General features: G+C 49.0%; 1 protein-coding gene across 2 annotated transcripts; it reads left to right on the top strand.

The window, feature by feature from the left end:
- The first annotated feature begins 1,858 nt into the window (after positions 1-1,858).
- Tmem130 (transmembrane protein 130) lies at positions 1,859-24,126 on the top strand. Of its 2 annotated transcripts, none has more exons than XM_021648986.2 (8): positions 1,859-2,068; positions 10,043-10,348; positions 13,143-13,302; positions 13,788-13,954; positions 15,444-15,528; positions 16,740-16,942; positions 22,210-22,322; positions 22,591-24,126. In XM_021648986.2, the coding sequence occupies exons 1-8, from the start codon at positions 1,978-1,980 to the stop codon at positions 22,738-22,740; spliced, it is 1,275 nt and encodes a 424-aa protein (XP_021504661.1). In that variant the 5' UTR covers positions 1,859-1,977; the 3' UTR covers positions 22,741-24,126. The 2 variants fall into 2 exon arrangements, with proteins under 2 accessions (XP_021504661.1, XP_060224099.1); XM_060368116.1 differs by having other exon boundaries at positions 2,009-2,132.
- Positions 24,127-26,536: the final 2,410 nt, after the last annotated feature.

The raw sequence follows: 26,536 nt of genomic DNA, 5'->3' as shown, positions 1-26,536 counted from the left end.
TTAACAAGAAGGGATGGCAGGCTTGCTACCCAGCCTAATAACCTCAGTTTCATATCCTGCACCCACATGGGATGGGAGTGGCTGATACAACCCCTGCAAGTTGTCTTCTGTCCTCCACTCACACACTGAAACATGCACTCAGCTACACATACATACACACACATGGACAGAGATGGGTAGGCACATAAATAAGCTTTCTATTACTCAGTGTAGAGGAATTTTAATTCAGAACATGGCTGTTCTGGCAAGGGATCGCATCAAAAGACCTTCTAGGTCTGTGTGATCCTGCTAAAATACAGACATGTTTTTAACCCCAGCACTCAGGAAACAGAGGCATGCAGATCTCTGTGTTCTAGTCAGTTCTGTTCAGGGAGTTCGGTTGAGTCAGTGAGTTGAGAGGCAGTGCAGTGGAGTTGAGTTTGTGGCATTCAGAGGCACTTTTTACTGGGATAGTTGTACAGAGACAGCTTGCAGAGAGAGAGAGAGAGAGAGAGAGAGAGAGAGAGAGAGAGAGAGAGAGGAGAGGAGAGAGAGAGAGAGAACAAGCTAGACACAGCCAAAGACAGAGCAAGCCAGAGAATGAGAAGCAGCCAGAAGATTAGAGCAGATGGCTAGAGTTAGTTTGAGGCCAAACAGAACAATTCAGTGAGAAACTGAGAAAAGCCAGATTGGATCTGTTAGCTTGGAGAGTAGTTTGAGCCTGAAGAGCTGAGTTGAACAAGCCAGCCAGAATTCAGAAAGAACTAGAAAGAATGAGCTTATTTAACAGTAAGTCTCAGAGGCTGAAAACATTATGGGCCTAGGTTAGATTGTATGGAGGTTAGAAGCTTCCAGGACTAGGCCTAGGTTAGCAGTCAGGGGCAGTAAGCCTCTAAGATGGCTATTACATCAGGCGAATAAAAGATATTTTAACAACCCAGAAAAATTAAATTAGCCAGAACAGGACACTGCTAAAAATGAATGAGGTTCTATTAGCCATAACTTATTGTCTATCCCTGGGTCTTCTGATCTTAACAGCCATCAGCTTCATCAGAGAAGTTGCAACTGCTTGTCAGGAGCCTTCAAGACTGGGCCAGTTGACTGTTGAAGTTCCCTCAAAAAGGAGACGTGTGAGGAAAGTCACTGGATCCTCACTTGCTAGCTCAACTACTCACTCTCTACCACTCAGCTAGCTCTATGCAATTCCACCCTAATTGTCTGTGGGCATCTGGCCCTGGCAAGTACTACAGTGTACAGATTGCAGAAGCTTAAGGGAAGCAAGGGAAAACTTCGGCTGGACCTTAGGAGGGAGGTAGCGGGTGCCTAGTCGCCCGCCTAAAATGGAAATTATACAACAGCTACAAAGCGAGTTCTAGGCCAGCCTAGACACCAGAAGACCTGTCTCAAAAAGCAAAAGCAGAAGTCCGAGCACTCTTCTTCCATAGGGCTATCCCCAAGGAACTTGGCCAGTCTAAGCAGAGATGTTCTGTGAGTACAAAATGTATGCCAAGCAGTGAAAACTTAGGACAGCAAGAGAGATTAAGGGATAGGGAGGGGGCTTGGTAGGTTGTTTGCTGCACAAGCGTGAGGATCTGAGTTCGGATCGCCAGGGTCCATGTGAAAGTCAAGTGTGGTGAGCGTCTGTAGCCCCAGCGCTGGGGGGAAACAGAAGACAGGCAGCTTCCAGGGGCTCCCTAATCATCAGTATAACCAACTTCATGAGCTAAAGGTTCAGTAAAGAGACCCTGTCTGGGGCTGGAAAAAATGGCTCTGGACTCTACAGGTGCATGATGCTAGGAGGGAGCATGCGCACCTTGTGAAGCAAGGATGGCCTCTGTGATCCCAGGAGGGGAGGGACTCTTGGGGAGGGCTGTGTGGGCGGAGGTGGCTGCAGGCGGGGACAGGCGAGCGCTGCGTCTCCACGCACAGCCAGACGGAGCCGCCACTGCGGAGCTGCAGCCCAGCTCCCTGCGCATCTCCCGGCATCCACGCTGCGCCATGGCCAAGGCCATCGTTGTCCGGTCCGACCTCGGCCTCGTCTTCTGGCTCGCCTGCCTCCTGCCCTTGGGCCCAGCGGGGGTGGCCGCAGGTAAGCCAGAGCCTGCCTAGAGCTGTCCAGAACTGTCCGGAACCTGAGCTACCGAGAAGACTCGGTGCGTTCTGCCCTACCAGGCATCCAAAAGAGCCCGGGCATTTGGGCTGTCTCCCCGCTCCCCCTCGGTGCCTGCCTCCACCACTCAGCCCTGGGAAGTACATCCCTCCTGATGCTTGAGACTGGTCCTCAGTAGAGGAGGAACGGGTGCATGCAGGGAGGCTGGGAGAGGTCGTCGCACCTCAGCTATCCCGAGGGAGGGAACCGCCCCCTTGCCTGCATGGGGTAGCGCTTTTGCTGTAGGATGTCACCCTTTTCTAGAGATTTTCATCGTGATTGCGTAGCCTAGTCTAAGGAATGGTGGGTATCGCTCTACAGCCCAGAAGGCCAGTCTGCCATTTTCTCTCTGGGAATGATTTTTTTTTTTTTTCTTTTTAATGGGACCTTGAGCCGACAGGTTTCTCCCAGGCTCACCAGGGGATCCATCTCTCCGTCATGAAAAAAATCAACACCAACCTTCCCACCCCATTTTAGGAGTAACAAAAGACCCAGATTCGAGAATTGTCTGAGGCCGGTGGGTTGTGAGCAGCTGAGGAAAAAAAAAAAAAAAAGCCGTCATTCTCCACAGCACATCCGCCCATTAGAAGAGTGGTGGGGGAGAGGGGAGGGGGAGACGTGATGCAGATTTGTGACAACAGCAGAGCCACGAAGCAAATTAAAAATAAAAGAACAACCTGCGCTGGGGCATGAATTAGGGGGATTTTGTGAGAATTTTGCCTGTTTTAAATCACCTGCACCCTCCCCGGCTCCTGGAAATTCAACATAGAATTCATCTAGAAATGGAAACCCTGGTCCATTAGATTATATGTGTCTAGGGGTTATATTATTTAAATTACGAGGAATAAATACCTAAATATCTATTCTATCTATCTATCTATCTATCTATCTATCTATCATCTATCTGTTTCTAGGTAGGGTTTCTCTGTGTAGCTCTGGCTGTCCTGGCATTCACTCTGTAGACCATCCTGGCCTCGAACCCAGGGTTTCACCTACGGCAGGCTCTCCATCATCTGGGATTAAGGCATGTGCCACCATATTGGGCTCCATTTATTTTGAAACAAGATTTTTGTGAATTGCCCAACCTGGCCTCTAACTTGCACCTTCCTGCTTCATCTGCGCCAGTATCAAAAACATGTGTCACCACTCTAGTAATTTTCTTTTAATTTCTTCCTTTCTTTCTTTTTTTTTTTTTTTTTTTTTTTTTTTTTTTTTTTTTTTTTTTTTTGAGTTTTATGTAGCCTGGCTGGCCCTAGAACTCACTACGTAGCTGAGGATGGCCTTGGATGTCTGATCCTCCTGACTCCACTTCTTTAATCCTAGCTCTTGGAAGGCAGAGGCAGGTGGATTTTGTGTTATTTAAACCATCACTGGTGTGTTTGGCAAGCATTTGGCTGCCTACATGAGCTATGTGAAAAGACCACAGTAGTCATTTTCTAGAATGTTCCAGACCCCATAAATATTATGGGAAAACAATGGAGCCCTGGAAACCAGGTAGGAGCTGGGCCATGTTTTTGAGGCAGTTGTCCCTTTTTTCTGTTTTTGACACATTTAGTTCTATGTCACTTGAGAGCACTTGGAGGTACCTCCAAGCCCTTGCCTTGGTGGCTGTGCTGTGTTCCTACGCTCTATATTCATCTGGGCTCACAAAACGTGAAAGATGAACTCAGATGCCTGGAGTAGGTGGGGATGCGCTGGGCCTGGGTCCTACAGCCACATTTGGCAATGGTCTGCATTGTCCACTTTAGCCTGGGTGCCCAAAAGCCCAGAGGAAGAAGGGTAATGTCACCTTGACCCAGTAAAAGGGTCAAGCTCATACAGCCAAGGATGACCTTGAACGTCTTACCCTCTTGCTTCCGCCTCCAGAGTTTTGGGATTATAGGTGTGCACCACCACACTCAGCTGGAGGAGTACTGGGTCATCCTGGGCTTAGCTAGTCATTCTACTAGTTGAGCTATACTCCCAGCTTCAGCTGCCAATTTGTTGTTTTGGGTGGTCTTGCTGTTGGTGGTACTTCGTCTTGTTTAAGACGGGGTCTCATGTAATTTTCATGCCATCTGGGGTGGAATTCGTTTATATAGACCAAGCTAGCCTTGTACTCAAAGAGATCTGCATATCTCTGCCTCCCAAGTGCATGAAAGATGTGTGATGGTGCACGTCTGTGATCCCAGCTCTTAGGGAGGTAGAGGTGGGTGGATTCTCTGTGAGTTCGAGGCCAGTCTGGTCTACAGAGTGAGTACAGGACAGCCAAGGCTACACAGAGAAACCCTGTCTCAAACAAACAAAAAAAAAAAAAAAAAAAAAAAGAAGACATGCAGCATCATGCCTGGAGGTGCAGCTCCTGTTTTTAATTTCCTTTTTAATTTCCTTTTTATTTTTATCTATGTGCACATTCATCTTTTCCCATGTGTGTGAAGGGACCATTGGATCCCCAGGATCTGGAGTCACAGACAGTTGTGAGCTGTCCCTGGTAGATGCTGGAAACCAAACCCAGGTCCTCTGAAAGAATAGCAAGGGTTCTTAACCACGGAGGCACGCTCTAGCCCAGCTTCTGTGTTCTAGAAGACAATTGTGGTCTCCTCCAGGCAGGGCTGGTGGGAGTTCCTGTGAGCTGGGCAACCATTTGCAACAACATCGTCAGTGGGGCCTCCTTCTTCCCCAGCCAGCAGTTCCATTTCCATGGCAACGGATGTGCGTCAGCTGAGCTCACCGCAGATGCGGGACGGCAGTTAACATGCAGCCTAGTGTCCCCGCTACCTCAGAGCCTCGTTCTGGTCCTCGCTCCTTCCTCCTCAGCTTGAGTGGGAGGAAGGAGGGGGCGGGTGGTGGTGGAGCGGGGAGACAGGCAAGAACCATCAGGAAAGGGGAGATGCTGCCTGCCAACAAAAGGGAGAGAAAACAGCCCCGGAGAAGAGCAATAGTAGCCCACACCTTTTGCGTTACACACTTGCCTGGGCGCTATGACAGAACAGCTGGGAATGGGGCTATGTGGATGCCCCAGAGAGTGAAGGCTTTTGCTGCCAAAGCCAAAGACCTGAATTTGAATTTGGTTTCTGGAATGCATATGTTAGCTGGAGAAAACCGACTCCTGCTACATGCCCATTGTGATACACACACACACACACACACACACACACACACACTAAATAAAAGCAACTTAAGGAAGAAAGGGTTTATCTCTGCTCGCAGTTCAAAGGTACAGCCGATTACGTCAGGGCTACGTTAGTGGCAGCAGGAGCCATGGCAACCGATCACATTGCGTTCTCTGTGAGTTCGAGGCCAGCCAGGGCTATGTAGAGAGATCTTGTCTCAGAAACAAAACTGAACCAAACTAGATCCCACCGTGTCCACAGTATTAACTGTCAAACCCACGGCATCTTGGGCGGGAGTAGCAGCCCACGCCTTTTGCGTCGTGACTCAAGCGCCTTCATAACTCAACAAAAGAATGCGAAGGAAGGGGATTCATAATAGGAACATGGGGCAGAGAAACGGAAAGTCCCGAAGCCACAGTCCCCAGTGGGGACAGGGAGTGATGTTGTGAGGTGAATGGGGGCACATTCGCAGATGCACTCCTCTCCTGGTTTTGCTGAAGACTCCAGCCGCTGTCCTGTGAACTCTCTCGGATGGGAACAAGTCCTTTAGTTACAGGTAGCCCCACACCTGTAAGGGTGGGGCACACAGAAGGGGTCCCGTCAGTAACCCCAGGTGAGCAGTCTTCTGGGATGCCCTGGACCTTGTGCTGCCTTTTCCTCTCCAGGTGTCACGTGGCTCGGAAGTACCACTGAACGCCTACCGTAGAGTCAGTGTGGGTGCGCCTAGGTGCGCACAATGGCTCACGTGCATTCATGGGCACACACTTGTGCGTGGAGGTGAGGGGCTGGCCTGGGATGTCTTCCTCAGATTCTCTCCACCTCTGCCACTGCCTCACACTGGCCACTAGCAACATACGGTTGCAATTAAACACTTAGGAATTTGCTAGTGCTGATTCTTAGTCTTAATTAAATTTAAACAATCACAGTAGACTCTGGAGCTTCTGATTCTGCTAAACTGACTGGCCAGCAAGCTCCAGAGATCCTCCTGTCCCTGCTGTCCGAGGTCAGGGGCAGGTGTACATCACCATGCCTGGCTTTTTGCTTGTTTTAAATTTTATTTATTTATTTTGTGTATCTGAGTGTTCTGTCTGCATATAGAGCCTGCATGCCTGAAGAGGCCATCGGATCCCATGGTAGATGGTTGTGAGCCACCATCTGGTTGCCGGGAATTGAACTCAGGATCTCTGCAAGTACTCTTAACCACTGAGCCATCTCTTCAGCTCTTGTTTTTATTTTTGTGTTTGTTGTTGTTTGGGGTTTTTTTTTGGGGGGGTGACAGTGTTTTCCTGTGTGGCCCTGGCTATCTTGGTATCCTGGAACTCTCTCTGTAGACCAGGCTGGCCTTGAACTCAGAGATCTGCCTACCTTTGCCTCTGTCTCCCAAGCGCTGGGAGTAAAGGCCTGTACTGCCTGGCCATGCCTGGCTTTCTTACGTGGGTCTGAGGGTCCCCATGCCTATGCAGCAAGCGCTCTTACCCACAGAGCCAGTCCCCAGCTCCTCACTACATTGTAAGCATTTTTCTTGCACAATAGAATCCCTCAAGGAATTCAAAGTACAGTGAGATAGAAGAAAAAAAAAATTCTTCATCCAGTGTGTCAGTGTGTCAGTGACAATGGAGTCCTCTGTCTGTCAGGAGAGCAATGAGTAGTCAGGGCACCGGAAAGCTTTGTGAGGGCCAAAATATATATATATATATATTTATTATTAGATTTGATTTGTTTAAAATAGAGTGCTGGCGTTGGCATAACCAGGAATTAAACTCAGGTCATTGGGCTTGGCAGCAACTGCCTTTCCCACCAAACCAGCATATACAAAAGCCCCAAGGTCAAAAGCACCAAAGCATCCTAGAAACTGGATTTTTTTTTTTTTTGACAGGGTTTCCCTAGGCCCTGGCTCTGTAGAGCAGGCTGGCCACAAATCACAGAGATCTACTTGCCTCAGCCTCCCAGGCCTTGGAATTAAAGGTGTACATCACTGTGCTCTTTCTAGAACACCAAGAAAGGGGAAAAGTGTCCCAAATGTGAATCTAGACCCCATACAAAGATTCATGATTAGATTAGATCACTGCTGGAAGTTAAGGCAACAAGAGGTGGTGCACAGAGACAGGGCCAGGATGGGGCATGTGGGGCCCTCGAAATGGGATGTGGTGGTGATGTAGAAGAGGAAGGTGTGCCCAGAAGAGAGAGAGTCAGACGTCTGTGGCTGGTGCTTGGGACCGCTGGCCTTTATTATTTTTATTTCTCTTCTTTTATTCCTTTCCTTTTTTGTTTGTTTTGTTTTGAAACAGCCTTGTATAACACAGGCTAGCTTCAAATTCATTATTTAGCTGAGGATGGCCTTGAACGTGTGGACCTCCTGTTTCTACCTCCTGAGTGCTAGGACTGTAGACCATGGTTTATTGAATGAGAGGGATGGAACCCAGAGCTTCATTCACCCCAGGCAAACACTTTACCTACTAAGCTACATCCCAACCCTGCCCCCACCCCAGCTGGCTTTAGATAGTTCTCTCTCTCCCTCTCTCTCTCTCTCTCTCTCTCTCTCTCTCTCTCTGTGTGTGTGTGTGTGTGTGTGTGTGTGTGTGTGTAGCCTTGGCTGTCCTGGACTCACTTTGTAGACCAGGGTGGCCTCAAACTCACAGAAATCCACCTGTCTCTGCTTGGACTGAAGGTGTGAGCCATCATGCTAAGCTTCCTGCTGGCTCTGTTTACCTTGACAAGAAGTGAAGGGAGAGCAAAAAATCAGAGGGGCCCAAATACCCACGGGAAATAGAGCTTTGAGCAAACATAGAAATAGACTGTGTGCCTGCTGAAGACTGACCAGAAACCCTACAGCCTTGTTAAATAGTGGGGTGTAGCTGCAGAGACCAAGAAACATGTTGCTTAATTTAAGTAAAGGTGAATAATCGCGTTCGGATAACTTACACTCACATGTGGCTACAGGGCAGAGAATGGTATCAATTGCTGTATCACGCCTAGGAAGACTTGAGCCAAGAGCAGGGACTTTGGCTGGGAGAGTTTAAGTGAAATGAGTGAGTCAAACTGGGTGTGGAGCACCCTAGAGGGGAGGCAGGAGGATTGCCACAGTTCAACACCAGCCTGGACCACACAGTCCTTTGTGTGTGTGTGTGTGTGTGTGTGATAGGGTCTCTTTAGTGAGAGCTGGCCTTGACTTTGCTATAAAGTAAAGGATGAACTTAAATTTCTTATTATCTTGTCTCCAACCTCCTACATACTAGAATTATGAGCGTGCATTACCACACCTAGTTTATGAAATGCTTGGGATTAAACCAGGAACATCACTGTATAGTCCTGGCTGGGCTGGAACTCACTATATAGAGACCAGACTGTTTTCAGATTCACAGAGATCAACCTGCCCCTGCCTCCCTGGTTCTGGGATTAAGGTACATGCCACCATGCCTGGTTGGCTCATATTATTACTGCCTGAGTTGGGGTTACTATTGCTGTGATGAAACACCATGACCAAAACCAACTTGGAGAGGAAAGGGTTTGTTTCCCTTACGCTAACAAATCACCGTTAGTCACTGAAGGAAGTCAGGATAGGAGTGTAAACAGGGCAGGAACTTGGAGGCAGGAACTGATGCAGAGACCGTGAGGGAGTGCTGCTTCCTGGCATGCCCTCCAGGCTTGCTTAGTTTGCTTTCTTATATGACCAGGACCACCATCCTGGGTGGTCCACCCAGAATGGAGCCTCCCCCTGTCAATCACTAATTTAACAAAAGCCTACGGCTGGATCTTATGGAGACATTTTCTCAGTTGAGACTCCTGCCTCTCAGATGATTCTTCAGTTGTGTCAAGTTGACATAAAAAAAGCTGAAACAATTATTATTACTGTGTGTGTGTGTGTGTGGTTGGCTTTGTACACGTGAGTGCAGTGCCAGCAGAGGCCGGAAAAGGACATCAGACCTCCCCAGAGCTGGAGTTGAAGGTGGTTTGTCAGCTGGTAGATGACGGCGCTGGGAACGGAACGCCACTTCTCTGCAAGAACGGTGCATCTCTTCGCTGTCGAGCCGTCTCTCCAGCCCCGTCACCTGCCCATTTGTTTCTTTAGATGGGGTCTCACTACTTAGTCCAAACTGGTTTTGAACTCAGTCGCTATGAAGCCCAGGGTGGATTCAGACATTCAGACATTCAGTCCTTTTGTTTCAGCCTCCCCAGTGCTGGAGTTAGGGGCATATGCCGGCAGGGCTAGCTCCATTTTATTATTTGTTTCTATTGCTAATCTCTCTCTCCTTCCCTTTCTCCCTCCCTGCTCTTTTTTTTTTTTTTTTTCTGAGATAGGGTTTCTCTGTGTAGCCTTGGCTGTCCTGGACTCTCTTTGTAGACCAAGCTGGCCTTGAACTCACAGAGATTGCCTGCCTCTGCCTCCCTGGGATCACAGTGTGTGCCACCACACCTGGCCACTATTGCTAATCTCTTGTTGTGCCTGATTGAAAGTTTACCATGAATTTTATGTGTGTATAAATGAGTGACTGGGTGAGTGAATGAATGAACAAGAGAAAAACACAGACCATATTGGGTCAGGTGTTTTCTTTGATTTGACTTCGGACATCGAGCAGCGGTCTTGGTAAGGATCCCCTTACCACAGGGGAACATTCTGTTATATTACATTTATTTTGTGTGTGTGTGGGGGGGAAGACTTGGGGGAGTTAGTTTTCTTCCTTGACCAGGGAATCAAACTCAAGTCATCAGGCTTGGTGTGCTAAGCCATCTCGCTGGTCCCACTGTCATAACTGGTGATTGGAAAGATAACCGAAGGATCCCTTATTGCCTTCCTGACCCCTGGCCTGCGTGTGTCTCCTAGGTCTCTATAATCTCAGTCTTACTACTGATGGTCCTGCTACCATGGGCACGGAAGTGACTATCTCAGCCAGCCTGGTGGTCAAGGACAATGGCAGCCTGGTCGTGCCTGCAGACTCCCACCTCTACCGTTTCCACTGGATCCACACACCACTGATGCTCACTGCCAAGACTGAGAAGAACCTAACCTCAACCATCCGTGTGGTGGGCAGCACACCCGGGGAATTCTCAGTCTCTGTCTGGGTCACTGCTGTCGACTGCTGGATGTGCAAGCCATTAGCCAGGAGCGCCCTGCTTGTCCCCATCAAAGGTGAGGCTCTCTGAGGGGCTTTTCTGTTTACCTGTTTGCCTTCGAGCTCTTTCATGCTGTACAACCCAGGGCCTCGAACATGCAGGACAAGCACTTCACCACTGACCCACAACCCCAGGCTTGCCTTCAAATCTTGTGCATGTGTGTCTGTGTGTACATGATCTCTTACGTGTGTACATGTGTATGTCTGCGTGTGAATGTGTACCTGTGAGTGTGAGCATACTTACACGGGTGCTTCTATACCAGAAGACACCACTGGGGTTGTTCTTTAGGCAGCATACACTGGTTTTGCTTTGTCTTTTTGGGACAGGGCCTCTCATTGGCCTGGAGCTCACCAGTTAGACTAGGATGACTGTCCAGTGAGCCTCATCCCTGGGATTACAAATAGTAATTAGTAATCCACTACTATGCCCAACTTTAAAAACCAACCAAACAAAAAAATGTGGATTCTTGGGATCAAAATCAGGGTCTCATGCTTTCAAGGCCATCTCCCCTGTTATCAAGCTCTTGGTACAGAAAAAATATCCAGCCTTGAGAGTTGACAGTAATTAGATGCAAATTATGAGCATGGGTTCTTTCTTGGTCATTCATTAAGTTAAAAAGAATCAGAAAATAGGAAGGGCAAGATGGCTCAGCAGGTAAAGGTGCTTGCTGCAAAGCCTGACGTCCTGAGTTTGATCCTTGGGACCTACCTGGTGGAAAGACAGAACCCACTCCTGCAAGTTATCCTCCATCATGGCTCAGGAGTACACACACACACACACAAACATACAATAAATAAATAGATAGTAGATGTAATTAAAACACTTTATTTAAAAAGAAGAAGGGCTGAGAAGTTTGCTCAGTGGTAAGATCATATGTTGGCCTTGAAGACAATCCTGATTCAATTTCCAGTGCCCTCTTGGAAGCTGGCAACTGCTTGTAACTCTAGCCCAAGGCGATCCAATGCCCTTCTCTGACCTCCTAAGGCAGCAGGCACACACACAGTGCATATTACACATGAACAGACAAAACACTTCTAAATAAAACAATAAAAATAAAATAAAGAATCAGGGCCTGGAGAAAGGGTTCAGTAGTTAAGAGCACTTGCTGCCTTGCAGAGGACCAGAGTTCAGATCCCAGGATCCACCTAATGCTTAGAGTCAAAATGAATTTATTTGTATCCAGGAAATAAGACTTTATTTAGGCAATGCTCTATGCCCAAAGGTGATGATAATAGGTTAAAGAGAGAGAGAGAGAGAGAGAGAGAGAGAGAGAGAGAGAGATAAACAAGTGAAATACACAACCCTTAGGGGACTGATTGAAGACTGAAGTAATTTGTGTGTTCTTTTTGTTTTTCAATACAGGGTTTCTCTGTGTAGCCCTGACTGGACTAGGCTGGCCTCAAACTCACAGAGATCCATCTGCCTCTGCCTCCCGCATGCTGGGATTAAAGGTGTGAGCCACCACACCCAGCAATCTATGTGCTTTCTTGATGGTGGGGGGAAGTCTTGCTGTAGAGCCCAGGCTGGCTTTGAACTTGAGAAGATCCTCCCACCTCAGCTTCTTCAGTGCTAGGATTATAGGCATACGCTGTGACACACAGCTGATTTATGTAACTATTTAATTTTTCACTACATTGATTAATTAAGTAGTTACACTTAATTAGTTAATGTAGTGAAGGTGTCTATGTATGTGGGTACCAGTGCCGTGGTGTCCATGTGTGCTGGAGTTGATTTTCTCTTTCTACTATGTAGGACCTGGGAACTGAACTCATATCGTCAGACTTGATGGTAGGTGCCTTACCTATTGAGATGGTAGGAGCCATCTCAATAGCCCCAGTTTACGTAACTGTTAATCACGACGCTTACAGTGAGTTTACAATGTCCTGAGTAAAAATGCTCATGCTTGTGAAGTCCTATGGAAAGTAAAGCAAGCATAGAATTGTGCAGCTAATTTCATAAACTCTGCTAATGCAAATGTATGCAGTTGCCATGAAGGCCAGAAGAGGGCATCAGATTCCTCAGCCACGGATGTTCTGTGAGTCATCCAATGTGCATGCTGCGATTTGGTCCTCGTGATAAGAGCACCAAGTGCTCTTAACCACTGAGCCAACTCTCCAGCTCAGCCTCCTACCCTGACCCCGTGTGTGTGTGTGTGTGTGTGTGTGTGTGTGTGTGAGAGAGAGAGAGAGAGAGAGAGAGAGAGAGAGAGAACTCAGAGCCTCCTATTAAGCAATTGCATCACTACTGAGACACAGTCCCAGCTCTTATATTCTTTAAATTACCTCCTGATGCCTTTTAGTGTCAGATACAGTATAAACACTGTTAAGTAGTTGTTAGGGTCTCCTGCTTAGAGAATGATAACAGCAAAAATAGTCTGTATGTGTTCACTTCGGATGCAAATTTATTTGTTTGTTTTGTAGCTCCAGGGTGACCTACATCTCACTCTGTAGCCCAGGATGGCCTTGAACTCTTGATTCTCCTGTCCTAGCCTCCCAAGTGCTGGAATCACAAGTGTGGGCATCATGCCCCACCCCTGTCTGTGTGCTTCTTCCCGATGGGCATCCCTGTGAAAGGAGGTGGGGGCAGGGGCCCAGGCTGAGCATGTAACATCTGCTGTGAGTCACTGCCAGCAGCAGGAGACTGGGATGTCTCAGTGTTGAAGGATCCATGAGCTCCTCAGACTGCACGTGGTTCTGCACAGCTGTCGGAGGCTGGGCCAGGGAGTAGCTGCTTTGCTCCAGCCTGACGTCACACTCAGGGTTCTTCTGCCCAGCGCCTCTATGAGCTCACTCTCCCTTTGTCTTTCCCAGAGTCCCTCGTGGGAAACCTAGTCATTACCCAAAACACCTCCCTGACTTGGCCGAACGCCTACATCACCAAGAAAACCCTTCGGCTCTCCTTTCTCCTCCACGACCCAAGTGATTTTTTCAAGTTGGCTTCCTTCTTCTACCGATGGGACTTTGGAGATGGGTATGAATTTATTCTCTCCCTCCCTGCCTCTCTCCTTCCTTCCCTCCATCTGTGTCTCTTTGCAGGGTCCCAGTATGTAACCTTGGTTGCCCTGGAACTCATTATACAGACCAGGTGCTTCTTGAGGATTAAAGGTGTAGACCACCATGACTAGCTATTTACTCTTCTTTAAAAAAAAAATAGTTTTCTAAGGCTGGAGAGATGGCTCAGAGGTTAAGAGCACTGGCTGCTCTTCCAGAAGTCCTAAGTTCAATCCCCAGCAACCACATGGTGACTCACAACCATCTGTAATGGGATCTGATGCCCTCTTCTGGTGTGCATGAAGACAAAGCACTCATATACATTAAATAAATAAATAAATAAATCTTAAAGAAGAAAAGTTCCTCCTACCTCAGCCTCTCAAGTGCTGTATTTCAAGTGCCTTGCTGGATTTGCTTCTGAGTTAAACAGTGATGTCTGTGCTCCTTCTCCTTGTCATCTTCTAGCACCTTGTTGATATCTGACAACCCTGTGGTGTATTACAACTACTCAAGTGCTGGAACCTTCACGGTGAAAGTCAGGGTGGTGGCAGAATGGGAGCAGGTAAAGCCAGACAACAAGAAGGGCATCGTGCAGAAGACCGGCGACTTCTCAGCATCCTTAAGGCTGCGGGGTAGGTCTCCTGCCAGATTGGCTCTACCCAAGTAGCCCCAGATAACACTCCTTCCAGAGTCAAGTGACTTCAGGCTAGCACCGGCTGCTCTTGAGTGGCTAATTCTCAGAGCCATCTCCTCTGTCATGTCTGCTTCAGGGAGTCTGCCAAAGGCCACAGACAGCCACTCGGTAGCAGAGCTGGCTTTTGGATTCAGGCCACCCTGAACCTCCAGAGCCTGAGCTTGACCAGACACCTGTCACAAGGCCCTTGATGCATCTTGTTCTCCAGCCATTTCAGTTCAGCTCAGAGCTGGATGTGGAGCGTGAGAAGCCTCGGTCTAGCTGCCTGGCTCTGGGCGGCTTTCAGAAATTTATTTGTATGTGTGTGTATGTTGGGTGAGGGGATGTGCTTAATGTGCATGTGCGCCTGAGTCCACACTTAACATGCGTGTGCATTCCTATGCGGAGGTCAGAGGGAAAACTTGAGTTTTCAGATGCCAATCCTAATAATTAATTTGTTTTTGACAGTGTAACCCTGACTGGCCTGGAACTTACAGAGATCCCCCTACCCCTGCCTCCAAGTGCTGGGATAAAAGGAATGAGCCATCAGTCCTGGATCTTTTGATACAAGTGTTTCTCACTGGCTTGGAGCTTACCTAAGAGGTGACTCTGGCTGGCCAGTCACTCTCACAATCCACACACCTCCACCTCCCCAGCTCTGGGATTTTTTTTTTTTTTTTTTTTTTTGAGGTGCTGAGGCTGGAATTCAGGTCTACACTTCACCTGACTGTTCTATGCTGCTGTGATAAAAACACTGACTGACCGAAAGCAGCTTAGGGGAGGGAAAGCCTCATCTGGCTTACACTCCATCATCCAGGTCACAGTGCATCACGGAGGGAAGTCAAGGGAAGAACTCAAAGGCAGGAACCTGAAGGCAGGACTGCTTGCTATTACACAAATCATTACCTCACATCAGGGAAGGGAAGTACAGTGGAGGCCATGGAGGTCTGCTGCATGTTGGCTCACTCACCAGCTCGTGTTCAGCTGGCTTTCTTAGGCAGCCCAGGACCACCTGCCTAGGGAATGGTGCTGCCCACAGTGGGCTGGGTCCCCCTCCCCAACCCCCACATCAACTACAAATCAAGATAATACATCACGGAGATGTTCACAAGCCAACCTGATCTGGGCAATCCCTCAATGAAAACTCTAGGCTGTGCCAAGTTGACAGAGTTAACTAGGACACCAGATGAGCTGGCTTCAGCCCATGTGAGGATTTCCTTGCCTTTGGTAATGGCTGGTGCTTTCCTTGCAGCACAGACAGTGGCTTAGTGACAGTGGGTGAGAGAGTGTCTGAGGAAGCTGGCTCTTGCTTCCTTCTCCCCTTGCCTCCCTCTGGGCCAGCGCCAGGAACAGAGGCAAGGACACTGAGGTGCCATGCAGCCTAAGGGGCTGTGCACCTTGTGTCAGTCCTCAGCCACTGGGTCTAACGGGCTCCTTCTTCCTTACAGAGATGCTTCAAGGCATGCAGGTTTTGGGGCCTACCCTCATGCAGACGTTCCAAAAGATGACAATGACCATGAACTTCTTTGGGAGGTGAGTGAACCCCCAGAGTGTTGTATGGGTGTCTGCAGCCTCTCTGCACCTCCAGGGATGCCACAGAGCCTGCTGTCCTTTAAAGAGCCTAGAGGGAGGATGGTACCGTCCTGTCTCATGGCTGTGAACTGGAGAGAACTGTGAGCGTAGCTGCATTGTCAGGATCTACACCAAGTGTTTCCAGGTTCTTGGCCTTTTGAGCCAAATAACTAAAAGTAAGGGCTGACACAGACTTCTAAAAGAAGCAAGTATTCAGAGCTAAGCAGCCATATAGATCACAGCAGCACTTCTCAGCCTGTGGGTTGAAACTCTCGGGGGGATGGAACGGGTGTTTCACAGGGGCCACCTATCAGACCTCCTGCTTATCACATATTTACATTACGACTCCTAAAAGCAGCAAAATTGCAGTTATGAAGCAACAACAAAAATAACTTTATGGTTGGGAGCCGCCACAGCATGAGGAACTGTGTTAGGATGCCGCAGCCCTAGGAAGGCTGAGAGCTCTGGATTAGAGCGATTGGCACACGGTCGAGCTGGGCAGCAGGCAACATGAGTGAGAGTGTTCAAGAGCAGGAGGGTCTGGTTGCTAATAGTCCCGGTTTGTGTGGTTCTCTGTTTCAGTTGATAGGTAAGATCATAGATTCATTTCTCCTAACACACGTATCTCTTCCCATAATGCATCTGATTGTAATCATATGCCCATCCAATTATATATATTTCAATGTTTATTTATTAATCTCTCATACAATATTTTTTATCTTTAAAATTTTTTGTTTTAGATTAATTTATTTTACATGTATGTGTGTTTTGCCTGCATGTTTGTCTGTGCACCATATGTATGCCTGATGCCCAGGGAGGTCAGAAGAGTTAGGAAGCAGAGAATGATGAGAACAGGTGCTCAGCTTTTTATTTAATCTAGGACTGTTGCCCACTGGATGGTGCTGCCTAGATTCAGGGTGGGTCTTCCCACCACAATTAACCTAAGCTAGACCCCCCCACACACACATACATGCCCCGCCCCCAGGTCTGTTTCCACGGTGATTCGTTATCCTACTAAATTGATAATGAAGATGAAGAGTCACAGGGCAGCCTGGTATCCTGTATGGAAAGGACTCCGAAGTTCCTGCCGTAATCACCTTCCCTGGGCTTGGTCTAGGCCCCTGCTCCTTACCTAGCCTTTTCTGAAAAAACGTGTATCTGTTTTTCCGTAGCCCACCTCTGCATGTGTGCTGGGGCCTCAAGCCGGAATGTCTCCCCCTGGAGGACAGAGAGTGTCATCCTGTGTTGCTGACCCGAACATCTTTTAACCTGAGCCACATGTTCCAGGACCCCGGGGACTACTGCTTCATCTTCCGTGCTGAGAATGCCATCAGCAAGACTCACCAGTACCACAGGATTCAGGTGTGGCCTTCCAGTAAGTGACACCTTGCCTTCTGCTGCAGTGCCACTCAGGCATCAAAGCCCTGCCACCGCCTCTGGTGAGCAGCTGATCACTGGGTAGCCGATCCTATGAAGGTCGTCAGAACTTACCCATAGTTCTCCTGGGTAAAGAAACAACCCCCATTTCAATGACCAAAGGCTAAGGCCAACCATCTACATTCAACAATCGACACTCTGCCAGTCTTAGCACCAACCCGAAACTCCACCAATCGTTATTATCCTGAACACTCTGCCAATGTTAGTGCCCACAATAAACTCCACCAATACCATCGGCGGCACTCTACCACTTCAGCCCCACCACCAACCCCACCAGTGCTATCACTAGCACCTGTCGACTTCAGCAGCAACGCCAAACATCACTAGAATCATCCTTAACACACTACCAAACTCTACCAATGCCATCCCACTCTACAGACTTTGGTACCACCACGGAACTCTGTTACCATCATTAACACTTTGGTTTTGGTGACGGGATTGAGACGGAGTTTGTCTATGTAGTCCTGGCCATCCTGGAACTCACTCTGTCCCATCTGCCTCTGCCTCCTGAGTGCTGGCATTAAAGGCCTGTGCCACCAATGCCTGGCCCACCACCAACACTTTACCAACACCAGTGCTACCACCAAATTCCGTCACTATGCTCCCTGACACTACCGACTTCATCACCTCCACTAAACACTATTTACAATACTTTGCCCACCCCAGCAGCACAGCCACCACGCTCTGCCAGTACAGTCCTTCACACCCTACCAACACCATCAACTCTACCAAGGCCTGCATGAACACTGGCATCAGTAACAGTGACAGTGAAGCTCCCACCGGCTCCCAACTCCACACTAGCATTACTGCTCCCTCTATTCTCTGGTTGAACACCGAGAAGATGCTCTACCCCAATCCAGGCCCTGGATGACCTCAGGGGCCTCATTGGGTACCTTGGGCTCTGCTGGCTCCTGCATGTTCTGGTGAATGTCCAGAACGCCATGAATTCTATGGAGAAGATAGTGGTCCCTGGCTGGGGAGATGGCTCAGTGGATAACATGCTTGCTGTGCTAGCGTAAGGACCTGAGTTCTGATACCCAGAACATATAAAATCAGGATGTAGGCCTGGCAAGAGGGCTCAGTGGTTAAGAGCACTGCTTGCTCTTCCATAGGACCCTGGTTCAATTCCCAGCACCCACATGGCAGGGCATAGCTGTCTGTGACTCCAGTTGCAGGGCAACTGGTTCCTTCTTCTGGATTCTGCAGGCACTGTGTGGACATACTGCACAGACATACATACAGGCAAAACACCCAGACACAGACACACACAGACACACAGACACACAGACACACACAAACACACTCTAAAGGTGAGATGCATCAGCCTGTGTCTGTAATCCCAGTATTAAGAGGCAGGGATATGGAAACTGGAGGATTCTTGGGCTCCCTGGCAAGCCAGTCTAGCCAAATCGGTGAGCTCTGAGTTCAGTAAGAGACCCTGTCTAAAAATAATAATAATAATAGCAGCAGCAACAACAATAATTATAACGTAGAAGCTGGGTGTGGTGGTGCATGTTTACAATTTCAGTGATTGGGAGGCGGAGGCAGAGGCAGGCAGAGCTTTGTGAGTTCAAAGCAAGCCTAGTTTATGTTGAAGCCCCAGGCCATCCCCAGTTAACAAGTGGGAACCTCTCTTAAACAAACAACCCAAGATAGAAAATGGGCTGACGACATGGCTCAGTGGATAAAGGTGCTTGCCATCAAGCCTGACAGTCTGAGCTCTATTTCCCCAGGAGAAAACTGACTCTACAAAACTGTCCTCTGATCTCTACACACGCACAGATACGGAAATAAGTAAATAATACATAAAGGCAATTAAAAAAGAAATCCACCAAAACAAAACAAAAACACTGAAAAACAAGGTAGAGACTATTCAGAGTGACGAGGAAAGACACCTGATGTCAACCTCTGGCCTCTCCAACATGCGTGCACAGCAAAGCACTTGTGCACATGCACACACTCTCCTGTACACCACCTTTTCTCGGGAAGCAGCCCCGTGACGGTGTAGGAAGAGTGATGACCTGCTGAGCCAGCACATTTGCACCCTCACTTACCTCGTCACTTTCCTTTAACAGCCTCTCGGGTCAGCATGAGCATCACATAGTATGGTCGGAGCTAGGGTTTGAACCCATGACCACCTAAGTACAAATACTGGCCTCTTTACACTCCACCTTGCTGTCCTTGGCAAGAGGCTTTGTGAGAAAGGACAGAACTGTCATGTCATGGGAAGCTGAGGCTGAGAGCCAGCATTGTCAACCAAATACATAACCAAATAACTGGCTCCATGAACACGGGCAAAACATCATGGCTCACGGCTCAAGCTGATCTAGATTTCCTGTCAACCGAGACTACCTTTCCAGGCGATTCTGGGATACGACAAATTGATGGTTAACCATCACACCTCCAAAGCCCCTCCCTCCTACCATCTCCCAATAATGCCATCCAGTCATGGCTGTAGCAAGAGAGTAATGCAGTGATTAGACCAGAGCACTCAAGATCTCATCATCTGTGGACATACCCAGAGAGATGTACTTTGCATATCTTACAATCCAATCCAGTTGACATTGGGACTAACCGTGACAGGGGCCTTTCCCTCATTCGTGCTTGTAGACTTTGTAGTCATACAACTCACCCCCCCACCCTTTTTTGGCTTTTTGAGACAGGGTTTCTCTGTCTAGCCTTGGCTGTCCTGGAACTCTATAGACCTAGCTGGCTTCAAACATCAGGTGTGCACCACCAAGCCCAGCTATACAATTTACTCTTCTCAGCTACTCATTGAGACCACACCACACACCAGGGGTGGGGAATTTAACTGCCCCTGAGAAGATATTATTGAGTGAAAAATAAAATAAAATAAAAGGAGAAGGACATGGAGAAGATTTTTATTGTAGATGTGAAAGAGAAAGCAGACAGAGGGAAGGGTCTGGGCCGAAGAGGGCCAACAGACTAAATCAGATCACGGAGAGAGGGGGAGGGAGGGAGAGAAAGAAAGGAGTGGCTAACCAAGAGAGGTGGCCTGGACCAAGGGACTGGTGTAGCTAGCCCAAATGGCTGAGTTATATGGAGATCAGGCTGAGGGAAGGGAAGCTCAGTCCCTGGGAGGGAGAGGGTTAGGGTAGGGTAAGAAGTGCTAAGAGGAGCCAGAGGTACTGAGAGATGCTAGGAGAGCTGGCAGGAGCAACAGGTACTGAGTAAAGCTAATCCCAGATCTTTTTGAGACCTAACACCTACCAAGTAGACTGTGATTTTTTTTTAAATTTACTTTTTAAAAAAGTTTATTTATTTGGGTTTTTGTTTTTCTTTTTTATGCGTATGAGTGTTCTGTTTTGCACACCAGAAGGGGCAATCAGATTCCATTACCGGCGGCTGTAAGCCACCATGTGGTCGCTGGGAACTGAACTCAGGACCTTTGAAAGCAGTCTTATCCACTCTTAGCTGCTGAGCCATCTCTTCACTGAAAAGATTTTTTAAAGTCTCATAGTTCACTTCATTTATTTTTCTTTGTGTGTTAGGGTAGGGATAGGCTGGAGGTGGCGGCGGTGGTGCTAAAGGCCCAGGTAGATGCCTGAGTTTCCTATTACGGATCATTCTGTGGGGAGATGGCTCAGCAGTTAAGAGCACTCGTTGGCTCTTGTAGAGGTTCAGTTCCCAGCACCCATGTAGCGGCTTACAACCACCTGTAACTCCAGTTCCAGGGGATCTGATGCCCTCTTCTGACCTCCACAGGCAGGAGGTGTGTGTACATACAGACAAAACAATCATACAAATAAAATAAAAAATAAAGAGAATCACCCTCCAGCTGGAGCTGCTCGGGGTTAAAAGTGCACACTGCTCTTGCTGAGGACCTGAGTTGCATTCCCAGCACCCGCACTGGGAACCTCGGTAATTCCAGCTCCAGGGGATCCAGTGTGTTTTCTAGCATCCATGGACACGGTACTCACATGTACACACACACATACACACACATACACACACTTAAATATTAATGAAAAATAAAATCTAGGCCAGGTGGTAGTGGTGCATATTTTTAATCCCATCACTCAGGAGGCAGAGGCAGATGAATCTCTGAGTTCGAGGCCAGCCTGGTTTACAGAGTGAGTTCCAGGACAGCCAGGGGTACATAGAGAAACCCTGTCTCAGAAAAAGCAAAATAAATAAATATCTGAAAAGAACCATTCTTGAAAACTCACCCATCTTACTCAATGAGTAAGGCTCTCTCGTTGAAAGCAGAGCTTGCCAGTATGGCTAGTCTCTGTAGCCGTTGGCTCTGGTAATCCTGTCTTCCTCCCTGGCTGGAACCACAGGTGAGCCGCTGTGTCTACCGGGATTTGTGTGGGTTCTGGAGGACTCTGATTCTCAGGCTTGTGCAGCGAGTGGCTAACCCATGAACCATCTCTCCAGCCCTAGCTTCTTTGTCTATCACCAAGTCCTGGATTTCCCCAGTGGAGTTGACTGTGTTCTCCTCCATTGTGCTTGCTTGCTTAGAACCAGAGCGTGGGGCTCGGTCAGTAAAGCATTTGCCTGGCAAACATGAGAGTCAGAGTTGGATCCTCAGAATCCATGTAAAAAGCTGCGAATAACTAGGAGGCAGAGACAAGTGGCTCCGTGGAGGTGGCCGGCCTGGCTGGTTTGGTGAAGTTCTTGATCCTGTTTCAAACAAACAAACAATCAAAGGGGAACAATCCTAGAAGTTGTCCTGATACCCATATACACACATACCTGTGCAACAACCTGCACACATGTCGTGCCTGCCCATATAACACATTCACACACTCACACGTACATAAAGCACTAGTTTAAAAAAAATTATTGTGTATGCTTGGTTATCTGTCTGTCTATCTATCTATCTATCTATCTATCTATCTATCTATCTATCTATCTACAGGGTTGCTCTGTGTAACAGCCCTGGCTGTCCTAGAATTCTGTTGCAGGCTGTAGACCAGGCTGGCCTCGAACTCAGAGATCCGCCTGCCTCTGCCCCTGAATGGTGGGATTAAAGGGGTGTGCCATCACCCCTGGCTACTGTGTGTGCTTGGATGCGTGTGTCATGACATACCTGTGGAGGCCAGGGGACAGCTTTGAGGAGTCAGTTATCTCCTTCCGTTACCATGGTCCCTCCTGGGAGAGAATTCAGGCCATCAGGCGTGGCAGTACCCGCCTTCACCCATGCCATCCAGCCCTGTAACCTCCCTCTCTCCCTCCCAGGCTTCCAGCCGTTCGTCTTTGCTTTCCCTTGCGCCACCCTGATCACTGTGCTGCTGGTTTTCGTCATGTACATGACGGTGCGGAACGCGACTCAACAGAAGGACGCGGTGGAGGTAGGTGCTCTGCGGGATGGAGCCGAGAACACCGAGCCTTATCTAGGAGAGGGTACGGTGGGCCGAGCAGGAGTCCGGGCGGGGAGTCCGGGCTCGGCTGGGTGGGATTGCCGAGCGAGCTGATCCCCGGGCTGACTCCTCCCCTTTCCCCTGAGCTCTCGGCGCACCGAACGGGGCTGCTGGGGGAGGCTCCAGGGGGCGGAAATTGACCCGTGGGGCGTCCTTCACCAGAGGTGGCTGACTTTGACTCTCCCCCATGTCTGACCAGAACCCGGAGACCTCGGGCCTCAGGTGCTGCTGCCAGGTGTGCTGCGGCTCCCTCTTCCTGGACTCGCCGTCCGAGTACCTGGAAATCGTCCGCGAGAACCACGGGCTGCTCCCACCCCTCTACAAGCCTGTGAAAACCTACAACGTGTGAACCCCCCCCCGCCCCGAACCTCTCAGTATTCGCTGATCACCCGTTGGGAGCTCCAGGCAGGGTGGCTACTGAGCAGGAGGGGTGTCCGCAGGTGTGGCCGTTTGCCCAGACTGGTCATGGAGCTGTAGAGACCAACTGTTGTCATTCGTCCTTTGTGTCACCCTCCCATCTGTGCAGTCCAGTCACTGTTGTGAGCTTTTCCCAGTCACCCTCCTACCCCTCTCCAGAGCAGGATTCTGATATCCGGTGTGTTGTATAAGATTCTCCCAAGTGGGCCTGCCTGACCCTCACCCGTTGCTTTCGCGTTAGCGCGCATTTTGCTCCCTGGAGTTTCATGAGGCCTTCAGCCATGCAGCTCTGCGCGAACCAGAGAGAACTAGGAGGGAGGTCACGCAAGGTAAGGATGCACAGTGAACGGTAACACACGCTCAGACGGCCACGCGTACAGCAAGGAAGGATATGCACGGAGGTGATGGAGCATCCCAGATGATTTGCTGTGTATCTGTAGGGCTTGATGCTGGGATGGACCTGAACTAGAACTCAGATTCGGCACGGCTTCTGCAGTTCCGTTACCAGGCTGTTCTACTCTGTGCCTGATTGCTGGAAGCTAAGTAGGGGAAGGGGGCCAGATTTAACACCCCGTGAGTGCAGAATGCCTTATAAATGGACTCTCTTTCGTTGAAACCCCTAAGATCAATGTCCAATGAGGGGGGGGAAGAATTGGAACAAAAAGAAAGCATGGGCTAGTGAGGACTTGGGTTCTCTTTCTCTCCCTCTTCTCCTTTGCCTTCCCCCCTCTCTCTGTGTGACTTTGCTCAGTCAGTTGCTTTCAAGGTAGCAGAAGGAAGAAGCAGGAGGCAAAAGTTGCCTTGAAAGATAAGTAGAAGCCTGGTGTGGTGGCACACACCTTTAATCCCAGCATTGAGGAGGCAAAGGCAGGCAGATCTGTGATGAGGGTTCAAAGTCTGCCTGGTCTACATAGTGAGTTCCAGGACATCCAGAGCCACATAGGGAGTTCCTGCCTCAGAAAAAAAGGGAAGAGACAAAGAAGGAAGGAAGGAAGGAGGGAGGGAGGGAGGGAAGGAAGGAAGGAGAAAAAGAAAGAGAAAAGAAAGATGGTAAGTAGGTACAGCTGTAAGGACCCAGGCTCACCTGGGTACCTAGCATACTAGGGCAGCCTGCACCTGCTGGATGGTTTGTAACAGGCACACACATCCAGGCATGCCAGGGAAGCCTGCACCTGTTGGACAAGGATGGTCAAGACTGTAAAGACGATCTCTGTCAGTGTAACTGTTGGCCCTTGGACATCCTGCTGAAATAGTGTTGTTGTACCATTCCTCCCCATTACATACTGCCATTGTTCCTGAATAAAAGCTTCACCAAGCACACTGTGTGTGGCGGAGTTGATTTTCCCCCCTTTGTGCCAATGAAGCTTTGCAGCTTTGTAAGTGCTTAGGAGCAGCAGACTCTCCCTAGGGCGTTCTGCAATGGTGGGGACCAGCTGGAACCCTGTAGAGGTGGGATGACCCAGGTGTGTAGCGCCTTTTCTCATCCCCATTAGAATACCCGACAGAGGCGACCTAAGAAAGGCAGAGTACCACGGCAGAGTCCATCTTGACAGGAAGGCACAGCAGCAGGAGCACACAGCAGCTGCTCAGTAGCTGGCTACTTTGTGAACAGTTTAGTCCGAGGGCCCATGGAATTGTGCCCACACTCAGAGAGGCTCTTCTGTTCTTCGTTAACTCTCCGTCTCCTAGATGCTTCTAAGTTCCATCAGATTGACAGTCAAGATTAGCCGTAACAGGGCCCTGAGGACAGAGTTGAGCTGGGAAAGTGTTTTTCTGGAGGCCCTGAGTTTGAGTCCCGGAGCCCCGTGGTTTTTTTTTTTTTTTTTGCCTCTTTGTTGTTATTGTTGTATTGTTTAAAGAACAAAACAAACAAACAACAACAATAAAAACAAAGCCAGGCACGGTGGTTCGTGTTTGTAACCTTAGTGCTGGAGAGGCAGAAACAGGATCCTTGGGACAGCTATCCTAGCCAAGTCAGCAGTCCCCAGGCCAGTGAGAAACGAAGTCTCAAAAAATACAAGCTGGGTCAGGCGGTGGCGCACACCCTTGATCCCAGCACTTGGAGGCAGAGGCAGGCAGATCTCTGATTTTGAGGCCAGCCTGGTCTACAAAGCAGGTTTCAGAACAGCTGAAACTACACACAGAGACCTTGTCTCGAAAAAAAGCAAAGAAACCACCACCACCACCACCAAAACAAAACAAACAACACAAACAAAACCACACACAAGGTGGAGAGTGACTGAAGAATGACACCTGAGGGTAACCTTAGCTTCCACACATATGTGCACACATGCATGCAAGTACTCACATAGGCGAACATGCACATATACACAAAGAAATACTGGAACTGTAATATAATCACTCTTCTTTGCAATACTATTATTTATTTATTTACTTGTTTATTCATTTGAGGCAGGGTTTCACTGTGTAGCCTTGGCTGTCCTGGACTTGCTTTGTAGACCAGGCTGGCTTCGAACTCACAGAGATCTGCCTGCCTCTGCCTCCCCAAATGCTGGGATTCCAGGGGTATGTGCCCGGCTGCAATACTATTTTTAATGCTTTTGAAAAACAGCAGATCTTTGAGTTATTATTTAAAGAGGCTGCTGCAGACCACAGGGCGTGGTGGAGGACCCTGTTTTCTGCTGGTGGACAGAAAGAACAGTTGGGTCCAGGAGAGCCCAAGCCAGACTCCATATGCTGTCTGCTTGCCATTCCCAATGGTCCCAGCAGGTGGCAGTGCCCACCTGGTCATGTGTTCTAGATGGCAGTTTCCTTTGCCCAGCCCGAGAGTGAAGAAGGGTGTGGACTCTCAGTCCACCCCCACAGCTGCAGTCCCTGCCTGAAGACTTAGCAAACTGCTATACACACAGGCATGCCTGCATTCACACAGGCGAGACAGCCATCAGCTTCCAGGACATTCAGCCCCTTCTAGCACAGAACCATTTAGAACCTCTGACACACCCCCATAAAAGGCCAGGCATGGCTGCACACGGGCCTGTAACCCAAGTTCACGTGTTAGAAACAGGAGAATGGCTGCTGGCTGCTGGCCTAACACTGAAAGGCCCTGCCTCAAAAGAATAAGGCAGAGAGTAATAGATAGAGCAGGACCCCTGATGTCTTCCTCTGTCCTACACACACACACACACACACACACACACACACGAATATACACAGTAGCAGAGTATGGGACACTGGCTCCAGGAGAGGCAAGAGGAGCAGCTCAGTTGGAAGGGCAGCTCCACTCATGCCTCTGTGAGACAGCCTGGTCATGGCAGGTCTTCAGTCTCAATGCCTGTAATCCAGCAGGCCCACAAGGGTCAGGGACGTTGTGAGTTCTGTCTTGTTCTCCTTACGGAACCCCAAATCTCCTTCTTTATTCTGCGTTTCCTGTGCTGGAAGATGCCCCTTGCAGAAAGCCCACGGGGCTGTGTGGTCTTCTTTCGGCCTCAGTTGGGTTCGCTGTTGCTGTAATGAAAGACCATGACCGAAAGCAACGTGGAGAGGAAAGGGTTTATTTCACTTACACTTTCATGTAACATCATCCTCAAAAGTGGTGAGGGCAGGAGGCTGGAGACGGGCTAGCGCACAGTCCACGGAAGGGTGCTGTTTGCCTCCTGGCTTGCTCCTCATGGCTTGCTCAGTCTGCTTTTCTACAGAAGAGCCCAGGACCACCACCCCAGGGACAGCGCCACCCACAACGGCCTGAGCCCTCTCCCGTCAATCACTAA

Source organism: Meriones unguiculatus, chromosome 15 (assembly GCF_030254825.1).
Source record: "Meriones unguiculatus strain TT.TT164.6M chromosome 15, Bangor_MerUng_6.1, whole genome shotgun sequence".
Taxonomy (NCBI): domain Eukaryota; kingdom Metazoa; phylum Chordata; class Mammalia; order Rodentia; family Muridae; genus Meriones; species Meriones unguiculatus.
This window is presented reverse-complemented; position numbering and strand designations above follow the sequence as displayed.